Genomic DNA, 12500 nt, shown 5'->3' with positions numbered 1-12500 from the left:
AGAGAGAGGGAGGGAAGGAAGGAGAGAGAGACAGAGAGAGAGAGAGAGAGAGAGAGAGAGAGAGAGATGAAGAGGGATGGAAGGAGAGAGAGAAAGAGAGGGAGAGAAAAAGAGACAGAGAGAAAGAGGGAGAGACGAATAGGGAGGGAAGGAGAGAGAGAAAGAGAGGGAGAGAAAGAGAGACAGAGAGAGAGAGGGGGAGAGAGAATAAAAGGTAGAGGGAGAATGGAGAGTCAAGGCAGGGTTGAAGAGAGTTGAAATAAAGGAACAGAGTAGGATAGACACACATTAGACAGGTTTAAATGACTGTTTATCTACAGAGTTGATCTACATGTCTACTGCCAGGTACACTAACAACCTCAGTAAGTCCTGGGCCCTGATTCATTAAGCAACTCATAGCAGGAGGGCTGATCTAGGACCAGTTTTGCCTTCTTTTTTTTTTTTTAAGATCACAATGAATTAGATTAATATGGACAGATCCCAGATCAGCACTCGTACTCCGAGACCCTTGGCTTTCCTCACCTGTGTGTGAGTTGATCTGGAAGTGTCGGTCAGTGTGCAGGAGCCTGAAGGTCAGTCTGGCGTTCAGTCCTGCGTCTCTGTCGGTAGCCGACACGCGGCCGAACCCCGTGCCCGCCGGAAGGTTCTCTCTCACAGCCAGAAACACCCTCTCCTGACTCAGACGGGGACTGTTGTCGTTCTCATCTGTCACAGAGACCCTCACCGTGGCACTGCCAGTCCTGCCCGCCCCAGCCGCGCCCTGCGCAGAACGGAGGGCGATTAACATACAGTAGATAGAGATGTGTTAGACGAAACCTGTGTGTTCTATGTGTTGTACACCGGGTCTCTAAACCCGTCTCACAGACACAGACTAAGCAATGGAGAAGGTAAACCACAAGTCTACATGAAGATAAACCACAAGTCCACATGAAGATAAACCACAAGTCCACATGAAGATAAACCACCAGTCTACATGAAGGTAAACCACAAGTCTACATGATGGTAAAATAAGAGTGATCATATGCCCTAAACTGCTGTGTTCCTCACCTGCCCTCCCGGTCCAGAGGTAAACCACAAGTCTACATGATGGTAAAATAAGAGTGATCTAAACTGCTGTGTTCCTCACCTGCCCTCCCGGTCCAGAGGTAAACCACAAGTCTACATGATGGTAAAATAAGAGTGATCTAAAATGCTGTGTTCCTCACCTGCCCTCCCGGTCCAGAGGTAAACCACAAGTCTACATGATGGTAAAATAAGAGTGATCTAAACTGCTGTGTTCCTCACCTGCCCTCCCGGTCCAGAGGTAAACCACAAGTCTACATGATGGTAAAATAAGAGTGATCTAAACTGCTGTGTTCCTCACCTGCCCTCCCGGTCCAGAGGTAAACCACAAGTCTACATGATGGTAAAATAAGAGTGATCTAAACTGCTGTGTTCCTCACCTGCCCTCCCGGTCCAGAGGTAAACCACATGTCTACATGATGGTAAAATAAGAGTGATCGTATGCCCTAAACTGCTGTGTTCCTCACCTGCCCTCCCGGTCCAGAGGTCGCCACCACCGTCAGTAGATATATGTCCTTAGCCTCCCGGTCCAGAGAGCTACGAACGAACAACCACCCACTATCTGGGGCGACCCCGAACCCTGCCGCGTCACCGTCCGGATGCAGTCTGTACGACACCGAGGAAGAGGAGGAGCCACCGCCGTTCCCAGCAGCCTCTCTGTTAAGGGCGCGGACCTGTAGGACGCGTGTGTTTAGAGGCGTGTTCTCCTGTAGCTCCACGCGGTACGTTAGCGTGTCGAAAGCGGGGCCCTGCGCATCCTGAGCCTGGACATGCACAACTAACGTGAAGGTAGAGCTGAGCTGGGGGGCTCCACCATCTTTAGCTACCACCTGGGAGGGGGGGGGGGGGGGGGGGAGAGGAGAGAGAGGAGGGAGGGAGGAGGGTGGCAGGGAGGAGGGGGAGGGAGAGAGGCAGGGAGGGAGGGAGGGAGGGAGGGAGGGAGGGAGGGAGGGAGAGAAGATCAATGAGTAATCTAATTTAATATAGACAAGTACATATGATGGCCCTATTGGTACATTCTTCAAAGAAAAACTTTATTAGGTAGTTTATTTTACTATTGGATCTAAATGAGATTTTAAATGATTTTAAATTTTTCCCTAACCTGTAGGTCGTAGCGCGGAACACTTTCGTAGTTCAGTCCACCAATCAGCTTCAGCTCCCCGCTTCCCCGGTCCACGCCAAACATCCTTTGACCGCTACTGCCCCCCGTGCCGATCGAGACCAGGTCAAAACTCAGCTGACCGTTTGGACCTGAGTCCCTGTCAGTGGCCTGAACCCGGTACACCACCGTTCCCATTTTAGTCACCTCCGGGAGAAGGAGCGATTCGGAGGAGGAGGGAAGGAAGGAGGGAGCGTTGTCATTGACGTCTGAGATGGTGATGCGTACGCGTGTGGTTCCGTAGGCGGGCGGCGAGCCGTAGCGAGCCAGGACTTCCAGGTCGAGACTGGGACAGGCCTCGTGGTCCAGAGGGACAGAGGAACGGAGCGCCCCGGAGGTAGAGTCCATGGTGAAATAACCATCTGGGTCACCTGATGAGATGGAATAGGAGATGTCCTGGGAACGACCTGAGAGAGGGAGGGAGGGAGGGAGGGAGGGAGGGAGGGAGGGAGGGAGGGAGGGAGGGAGGGAGGGAGGGAGGGAGGGAGGGAGGGAGGGAGGGAGGGACATAATGGTTAATCCCATGTGAAACAGAGAAGTCATTTAAAAGCCTGTAATACAAACAGAGCATCAATCACAGTCAATTCCAAAATGTCCACGTCAACTCCTGTACTGAAAAAGAGCAATGATGTAAGTGGATGTATTGTTTGTTTACGGTTGTATTCTAAATGTGTTTGACAGTCCTTGTCTATTAGTGTGTCAGTGTTTTTTTGTTGCATGTCATGTTTTGTGTTTATTGTGAATCCCAGGAAGAGTAGTTGCTGCTTCTACCCAGCCTGATGTGGATCCTCATCAAACAATAGACTCAATGACAGTAGATATAAAACAGTTAAGAGTGGAGGGGGAATAAGGGTACTTCGGATGGAATAAGGGTTCTTCAGATGGAATAAGGGTTCTTCAGATGGAATAAAGGTTCTTCCGATGGCATAAGGGTTCTTCAGATGGAATAAGGGTTATGCAAATGGAATAAGGGTTATGCAGATGGAATAAGGGTTCTTCAGATGGAATAAGGGTTCTTCAGATGGAATAAGGGTTCTTCAGATGAAATAAGGGTTCTTCAGATGGAATAGGGGTTCTTCAGATGGAATAGGGGTTCTTCAGATGGAATAGGGGTTCTTCAGATGGAATAGGGGTTCTTCAGATGGAATAGGGGTTCTTCAGATGGAATAGGGGTTCTTCAGATGGAATAAGGGTACTTCAGATGGAATAGGGGTTCTTCAGATGGAATAAGGGTTCTTCAGATGGAATAAAGGTTATGCAGATGGAATAGGGGTACTTCAGATGGAATAGGGGTTCTTCAGATGGAATAAGGGTACTTCAAGTCCACTCCAGATGAGAGCACTTCTCTCTTGACTCTTACTCAAAACCGCCTCTAATAGAAATCATTCTGCAGTCGTTCATACCAGAAAAAAAAACACAACTGTAGTTCTTTGTGGAAAATAATCCATATTAAATCAGCCAACCGAGAGGTGAGGAAGGAGTAGAGATGGCGTTTTAAGATTGGTTTCCAAACGGCCCTCTACTTCGGACCAGAACCCGTAAGGTGAGCTGAGGATACCAGGGTAACTATTCTCTGACGACACCAAGACTCCAAGGAATGTCTTATACAAATAGTGAGGTATTTACTCATAGCCAATATGTGTCATTGTTTGAGAACCCCTGTAGCCAACCGATTTAGCTAGAGTAAGACTGGACCCATTGTCCAAGGCTATACTATAAAAGCCAGGGACTTAGTCAGAGGCAGAACAACAGTAAAGTAAACTGCTTAAGCCCGCGCGAGTACGTTACACGATTGAACTGTCCCAGAAAAGATTTTTTTAAGATCAGAGACTAAATTCCCATGTCGCTGACTACTCGGGGCACGTGGGCCGTTACCGAAGTTTGTTTAATGTGAGCTGGTAAAGAGACGCAATCTGAGGGCTACCGATCTCGTCGTTGAGCCGTCCCAGACGTTCTGATATTTTCAAACGTTTGATTTTAATCGCCAACTAAATCTGAAATTCTCTTGTAGTGTGACACATGCGACATAACATTTTTTTTTTCTGAGAAGATTGATCATTATTAGCCAATGAGAGCTGGCCGGAGAGGAAGCCAGTGAGATAATGACGTTGTTTCACATTACCCAGAATGTGTAGAGTCTCCAGCAGAGGTCATGACCCCTAGTGTGTGTTTATACTTTCCTTTATAACCAAAGTCAAAGTGTCAAACTGTTTCAGCTCTGAAGTTCCCAAGCAATGTCATTCGAGGCTTTGAGCCACAGCTCGTTGTAGCTACGTTACATCTAATCACATCCTAACGTCATTGTTTCAGAGAGACAACGTGGTAAAACTCACCGGTCTTGATGGCAGCGTGGACCTTGCCCACCTCGGTGCCCCTGAGGACCTCCTCAGACACAGTGAAGTAGTACTGAGCCTGTTCAAACAGAGGGAGCGCCACAGAGCCCCCGACCACGCTCACGTTGACACGGGCGTTCAACGGCGCCGTCAGACCACCGCCATCCTGCGCCGAGATCACCATGGAGACCAGGGTGTTGGCCTTACCGTGAAGCGACCGCGCAAGAGAGATCACACCTGGTGAGAGAGAGAGAGAGAGAGAGAGAGAGAGAGAGAGAGAGAGAGACAGAGAGAGAGACAGAGAGAGAGAGAGAGAGGGAGGGAGAGAGAGAGAGAGACAGAGAGAGAGAGAGAGAGAGAGACAGATAGAGAGAAAGAGAGAGAGAGAGAGAGACAGAGAGAGAGAGAGAGCGAGAGAGAGAACGAGAGAGAGAGAGACAAAGAGAGAGAGAGAGAGAGAGAGAGAGAGAGAGAGGGAGAGAGAGAGAGGGAGAGAGAGGGAGAGAGAGAGAGGGAGAGAGAGAGAGAGAGAGAGAGAGAGAGGGAGAGAGAGAGGGAGGACATATTACTGAGCAGTTCAAATCTGAGTTGTATTGATGGGGAAAGTATTATAATGTTTATTAAAACACTTCTGCTGTCAGTCATCTAAACGGTTATGTCTTTACTGCAGTGATCTAAAAGTGGCACACTGCTATCTACAGGGAAAATTATGATATTACACACACAGACAAACACACACACACACACACACACACACACACACACACACACACACACACACACACACACACCTGTGTCCTTGTTGAGGGTGAAGAAGGTGGAGCCTCCTCCCGGCACCGTGCGATAGGTCACCCTGCCGTTGTCACCAGCGTCGGGGTCGTTGGCCGTCACCTTGGTGACGGAGGTTCCGGGGGCGCTCTGGGTGCTGAGGCTCACGGTGTAGAGCACCGGATAGAAGGATGGACGGTTGTCATTAACGTCTTCCAGATACACACGCACACGGGTCACTGCATTCTGACCACCCTACGGAGAGAGAGAGGGGGAGAGAGAGAGGGAGATGGGAGAGAGCGATGGGAGAGAGAGAGGGAGATGGGAGAGTTAGAAAAATGTTGTGATTAAGTGTCTGGAGTCAGAATAGAAGACAGAATAGAAGACAGAATATAAGACAGAATAGAAGACAGAACAGAAGACAGAATAGAAGACAGAACAGAAGACAGAATAGAAGACAGAATAGAAGACAGATGAGAAGACATAATAGAAGACAGAACAGAAAACAGAATAGAAGACAGAGAAGAAAACAGAGCAGAAAACAGAACAGCTCTGTGTGTGTTCTGTGATCTGTGTGTGTTCTGTGCTCTGTGTGTGTTCTGTGCTCTGTGTGTGTTCTGTGCTCTGTGTGTGTTCTGTGCTCTGTGTGTGTTCTGTGCTCTGTGTGTGTTCTGTGCTCTGTGTGTGTTCTGTGTTCTGTGCTCTGTGTGTGTTCCGTGCTCTGTGTGTGTTCTGTGCTCTGTGTGTGTTCTGTGCTCTGTGTGTGTTCTGTGCTCTGTGTGTGTTCCGTGCTCTGTGAGTGTTCCGTGCTCTGTGTGTGTTCTGTGCTCTGTGTGTGTTCCATGCTCTGTGTGTGTTCCATGCTCTGTGTGTGTTCCATGCTCTGTGTGTGTTCCATGCTCTGTGTGTGTTCTGTGCTCTGTGTGTGTGTTCCATGCTCTGTGTGTGTTCCGTGCTCTGTGTGTGTTCTGTGCTCTGTGTGTTCCATGCTCTGTGTGTTCCATGCTCTGTGTGTTCCATGCTCTGTGTGTTCCATGCTCTATGTGTTCCATGCTCTATGTGTGTTCTGTGCTCTGTGTGTTCCATGCTCTGTGTGTTCCATGCTCTGTGTGTTCCATGCTCTGTGTGTTCCATGCTCTGTGTGTTCCATGCTCTATGTGTTCCATGCTCTGTGTGTGTTCCGTGCTCTGTGTGTGTTCTGTGCTCTGTGTGTTCCATGCTCTGTGTGTGTTCCGTGCTCTGTGTGTGTTTTGTGCTCTGTGTGTTCCATGCTCTGTGTGTGTTCCATGTGTTCCATGTGTTCCATGCTCTGTGTGTGTTCCGTGCTCTGTGTGTGTTCTGTGCTCTGTGTGTTCCATGCTCTATGCTCTGTGTGTGTTCCGTGCTCTGTGTGTGTTCTGTGCTCTGTGTGTTCCATGCTCTGTGTGTTCCATGTGTTCCATGTGTTCCATGCTCTGTGTGAGCACAAGCTAAGAGTTGTTGGTTGTTTAAAAGCCACCTTTCTCTCTCTCTGTCTCTCTCTCCCTCTATCCCTCCCTCTCTCCCTCTCTCCCTCTCTCTCTCTCTCTCTTTCTCTCTCTCTCTCTCTCTGTCTCTCTCTCTCTCTCTCTCCCTCCCTCTCTCCCTCTCTCCCTCCAGTGTGGAGAGTGGGTTTAGATCATAGGTCAAGCTACTGTACTCTGGGCTTCTGTTATAGTCAAAGTGGTTGGTGGGCTGAGACGGCCAGTCCCAGTTAGGAGATGGATTAGGCAAGGGTGTTCACCCTGGGGTCCGCTCTACTGTTTAGCCATAGAACCACTGCTGTGTAGACTACACTGGGCAGAGCAGGTTCTCCTAGTCTTCCTGGGGGGTTAGGGTGGGCAGAGCAGGATCTCCTAATCTTCCTGGGGGGGGGGGGGGGGGGGGGGGGGTCACAGTGGGCAGAGCAGGTTCTCCTTGTCTTCCTGGGGGGGTTACAGTGGACCAGAATAGGTTCTCCTAGTCTTCCTGGGGGTCACAGTGGCCAGAGCAGGTTCTCCTAGTCTTCCTGGGGGGGTTACAGTGGACCAGAATAGGTTCTCCTAGTCTTCCTGGGGGGTCACAGTGGACCAGAATAGGTTCTCCTAGTCTTCCTGGGGGGTCACAGTGGGCCAGGATAGGATAGGATAGGAGAGGAGAGGAGAGGAGAGGAGAGGAGAGGAGAGGAGAGGAGAGGAGAGGAGAGGAGAGGAGAGGAGAAGAGAGGAGAGGAAACGAAAGGGGAGGAGAGGAGAGGAGAGGAGAGGAGAGGAGAGGAGAGGAGAGGAGAGGAGAGGAGAAGAGAGGAGAGGAAACGAAAGGGGAGGAGAGGAGAGGAGAGGAGAGGAGAGGAGAGGAGAGGAGAGGAGAGGAGAGGGGAGGAGAGGAGAGGAGAAGAGAGGAGAGGAAACGAAAGGGGAGGAGAGGAGAGGAGAGGAGAGGAGAGGAGAGGAGAGGAGAGGAGAGGAGAGGAGAGGAGAGGAGAGGAGAGGAGAGGGGGAGGAAAGGACAACACAACACAACAGAAGACAGGTTCTCACCCCATCAGTAGCGGTCACGATGAGGTCGTAGTTGCCTGACCCCTGTTCTCGATCCAGTGTGGCGCTGGAACACAGCTGACCAGTCTCCTTGTTGACAGTAAACTGGGCCGGTACCATGCTGCTAGAACTAGACCCTAGGGAGTACGATATCGCTCCGAACGAACCACGGTCAGCATCTGTTGCTGTCACCTAGAGAGAGAGAGAGAGAGAGAGAGAGAGAGAGAGAGAGAGAGAGAGAGAGAGAGAGAGAGAGAGAGAGAGAGAGAGAGAGAGAGAGAGGAGAGAGAGAGAGAGAGAGAGAGAGATGAAACGTTAAAATAACTGTTATTTATCATCTTCAGTAATAGTGTCTCACTAGAGCACAGTAATACAATATATTATATTAATCCAAACTATGTGCAATTTAAAGTGCAGTCCTAAAACGGAACCCTACATAAATATATATATATATATATATATATATATATATATATATATATATAGTCCACAAACATCCACCAATTCACCACAGTTCTCAGTACAGTCAATCTAATACAAAATACAATGTGTGCAATTACACTTCCAAACGGATAAAAGTGCCACAAGCTGATGTCTAGACTATCTGATGCCAGGGACAAGTGCCACATCAGCAGTTCTAGAGAGTTCTTTCTGTTGCAGATCTACGTGGTAGTTCCATTAAGTTACCGGGACGTGGCCCGTGATGTGAACCGGGGGAAAGCAGTGTGAGGAAGGAGCACCCTTCTCAAAATCCAACAGTCATCTTCGCTGCTCGTGTTGTCAGCATGATGTGTATTAAATAGATGATCATATTTTCTAAATAAACTTTATATTTTCTAACTAAGCTTTATATGTTCTAATTCAACTTTATATGTTCTAATTAAACTTTATATTTTCTAACTAAGCTTTATATGTTCTAATTAAACTTTATATTTTCTAATTCAACTTTATATGTTCTAATTAAACTTTATATTTTCTAATTCAACTTTATATGTTCTAATTAAACTTTATATTTTCTAATTCAACTTTATATTTTCTAAATTAACTTTATATTTTCTAAATAAACTTTATATTTTCTAACTGAACTTTATATTTTCGAACTAAACTTTATATTTTCTAACTAAACTTTATATTTTCTAACTGAACTTTATATTTTCTAACTGAACTTTATATTTTCTAACTAAACTTTATATTTTCGAACTAAACTTTATATTTTCTAATTAAACTTTATATTTTCTAATTAAACTTTATATTTTCTAACTAAACTTTATATTTTCTAACTAACGAAAATATAAAAAGCAACATTCAACAATTTCAAAGAGTTAAATTTCATGTAATGAAATCAGTCAATTTAAATTAATTAATTAGGCTCTAATCTATGGATTTTATCAGCATAGTCCCACCCACTTGGAAGCCCACCCACTGGCCAGACCCAGCCAATCAGAATGAGTTTTTTCCCCACAAAAGGGCTTTATGACAGACAGAAATACTCCTCAGTTTCATCATCTGTCCAGGTGTCTGGTCTCAGACGATCCCACAGGGGAAGAAGCAGGATGTGGAGGTTCTGGGCTGGTCTGTGGTTGTGAGGCCAGTTGGACGTACTGCTAAATTCTCTAAAATGATGTTGGAGGTGGCTTATGGGTAAATAAATGAACATTACATTTCCTAGCAACAGTTCTGGTAGACATTCCTGCAGTCAACATGCCAATTGCACGCTCCCTCAATGCTTGAGACATCTGTGACATTGTGTTGTGTGACAAAACTTCACATTTCAGAGCGGCCCTTTTAAATGCAACCCCAGCACAAGGTGCACCTGTGTAATGACCATGCTGTTTAACATCTGTCAGGTGGATGGATTATTTTTTTATTTCAGCTCATGAAACATGGGACTTTACATGTTGCTTCATATTTTTTGTTCACTATCGTTTTCATTTGGGAAGGCAGATAAAGTGTTTTTCAAAAGCAATCACTTCTGCACGTAAACACACAGAATCCTGCTCATTAATTTACGTGCTTAATTAACCTACGTCACTTTTGTTTAGAGGAGACTTTACCGTCGGCCAAAACGAGGGCACCTGGCTAAGGCCCGGGAGATGGCCCCGGGTTGAGACAGCCCCAGGTTGAGACAGCCCCGGGTTGAGACAGCCAGCCCCGGGTTGAGACAGCCCCCGGGTTGAGACAGCCCCGGTTGAGACAGCCCCGGGTTGAGACAGACAGCCCCGGGTTGAGACAGACAGCCCCGGGTTGAGACAGACAGCCCCGGGTTGAGACAGACAGCCCCGGGTTGAGACAGACAGCCCCGGGTTGAGACAGACAGCCCCGGGTTGAGACAGACAGCCCCGGGTTGAGACAGCCCCGGGAGACAGCCCCGGGTTGAGCCAGCCCCGGGTTGAGACAGCCCTGGGTTGAGACAGACAGCCCCGGGTTGAGACAGCCCCAGGTTGAGTAGGCCCCGGGTTGAGACAGGGCCGGGAGACAGCCCCAGGTTGAGACAGCCCCGGGTTGAGACAGGCCCGGGAGACAGGCCTGGGAGACAGGCCCGGGAGACAGCCCCGGGTTGAGACAGGCCCGGGTTGAGACAGCCCCGGGTTGAGACAGCCCCGGGTTGAGACAGGCCCGGGTTGAGACAGGCCCGGGAGACAGCCACGGGTTGAGTCAGCCCCGGGTTGAGACAGCCCCGGGTTGAGACAGGCCCGGGTTGAGACAGCCCCGGGTTGAGACAGCCCCGGGTTGAGACAGGCCCGGGTTGAGACAGGCCCGGGTTGAGACAGGCCCGGGAGACAGCCACGGGTTGAGTCAGCCCCGGGTTGAGACAGCCCCGGGTTGCAAAACTAATGCAATCAGCGCTAAACCCACTTCAACCGGGGCCGGTCCGGGTCATTCATCAAATCCCCTCGATGTGATCACACCATGTATATATCTGACAGGCCAGACAATCGATTAACAGAGAAAAACTCTCAAATAACCAATCGAAGGAGTGCCTGTGATGTGCTCAGTGACATCCCTGATACCTCATTGGCTCAGGTTACACCTCATTAGTATATCCCCCCATAATGTCCTCAAATGACCAGGAAAACGTGTTTTTCTCCCTTTCTCTCCATCTACGCAACTCTAATAGACTTTGATAGACATCAGGAAAATTAATCGTCATTTAGGCTAAAAGAGGGCGACACCATAGAGAATGATAGAGCACTCTTCTTTGTATCCGTCTCATTATGGTGTCTGTTAGAGCACGGGCAGGGCCATTGAGGTCAACTCCATTTTGAAGTACTCACTTTTTTGTTCTTCTACTATTTCTATGAGTTGGTAAACAAACTGAAAATATGTGTACTGCCCCCTGGAGGGTGTTGCCTGAACAGGAATGAAGGTTGGTGATTTACTGCCCCCTGGAGGGTGTTGTCTGAACAGGTATAAAGGATGGTGATTTACTGCCCCCTGGAGGGTGTTGTCTGAACAGGTATAAAGGATGGTGATTTACTGCCCCCTGGAGGGTGTTGTCTGAACAGGAATGAAGGTTGGTGATTTACTGCCCCCTGGAGGGTGTTGTCTGAACAGGAATGAAGGTTGGTGATTTACTGCCCCCTGGAGGGTGTTGTCTGAACAGGTATAAAGGATGGTGATTTACTGCCCCCTGGAGGGTGTTGTCTGAACAGGTATAAAGGATGGTGATTTACTGCCCCCTGGAGGGTGTTGTCTGAACAGGTATAAAGGATGGTGATTTACTGCCCCCTGGAGGGTGTTGTCTGAACAGGTATAAAGGATGGTGATTTACTGCCCCCTGGAGGGTGTTGTCTGAACAGGTATAAAGGATGGTGATTTACTGCCCCCTGGAGGGTGTTGTCTGAACAGGTATAAAGGATGGTGATTTACTGCCCCCTGGAGGGTGTTGTCTGAACAGGTATAAAGGATGGTGATTTACTGCCCCCTGGAGGGTGTTGTCTGAACAGGTATAAAGGTTGGCGATTTACTGCCCCCTGGAGGGTGTTGTCTGAACAGGTATAAAGGATGGTGATTTACTGCCCCCTGGAGTTATGGAATGTTTCCTCGCGAGTATAATTCATTGGCTGATCCCTCCTGGTGATCTGCATGGAATTATAAATCCTTCCTTAACCCATCGGAAGTCCCACCAAGTTGACTACTTCAAAATGGTGAAAATCCTCAATGGCTCTGCAAATGCTAAAACAAGCTTTTGGGTACTAGAGTCTCCTATCTTTGTCTATGATCTCTCTCAGTCCATATAAATCATCCCTTCCACCACAAACAAGCCACTGCTCCTCTCACCGTCCATCCATCTCACCCCCCTTTTCTCCCTCCCTCTTCCTAAGTGCCTCTCCTGTCTTCCCTCTGTTCTTCTCCATGTTTTATTGTAAAACTCCCCTAAGTTGGTCAAAGTTGGGGATGCAAAAATGCCCTGGTTTTCGTGAAATCTCAGTTGGAGGATTCCAGAAATCTGGATCGAATAAGCAGGAAATCTCTGAATCCCACAACCAGGATCTCTGGAAAACCTAGACAGAGTGATACAGAGCACAAGTCATCACACCCAATACTTCTTTAGGTCAAATCAACACTGTTTCAGAACCTCTAGGTGAATGCCACATATAAGCAGTAGCCTACATTTGACAGGAAACACATGGACACATGGTT

At 48.1% G+C, this 12500-nt stretch overlaps 1 protein-coding gene across 1 annotated transcript in view; it reads right to left on the bottom strand.

Moving 5' to 3' along the window:
* Positions 1 to 12500, bottom strand: part of dchs1b (dachsous cadherin-related 1b) — a 245174-nt gene that overhangs the window by 63641 nt on the left and 169033 nt on the right. Inside the window, exons 6-11 of the mRNA XM_036967976.2 lie at positions 7860 to 8048; positions 5346 to 5577; positions 4555 to 4791; positions 2165 to 2628; positions 1530 to 1892; positions 523 to 760 (exon numbers count right to left, since the gene is read on the bottom strand). Of these exons, the coding sequence (XP_036823871.2) occupies positions 523 to 760; positions 1530 to 1892; positions 2165 to 2628; positions 4555 to 4791; positions 5346 to 5577; positions 7860 to 8048 (1723 nt within the window). The remainder of the gene's footprint in view (positions 1 to 522; positions 761 to 1529; positions 1893 to 2164; positions 2629 to 4554; positions 4792 to 5345; positions 5578 to 7859; positions 8049 to 12500) is intronic.

Source organism: Oncorhynchus mykiss, chromosome 29 (assembly GCF_057628025.1).
Source record: "Oncorhynchus mykiss isolate SJ-2025 chromosome 29, ASM5762802v1, whole genome shotgun sequence".
Lineage (NCBI taxonomy): Eukaryota > Metazoa > Chordata > Actinopteri > Salmoniformes > Salmonidae > Oncorhynchus > Oncorhynchus mykiss.
Note: the sequence above shows the minus strand (reverse complement) of the source record. Positions and strands in the feature narration are given on the sequence as shown.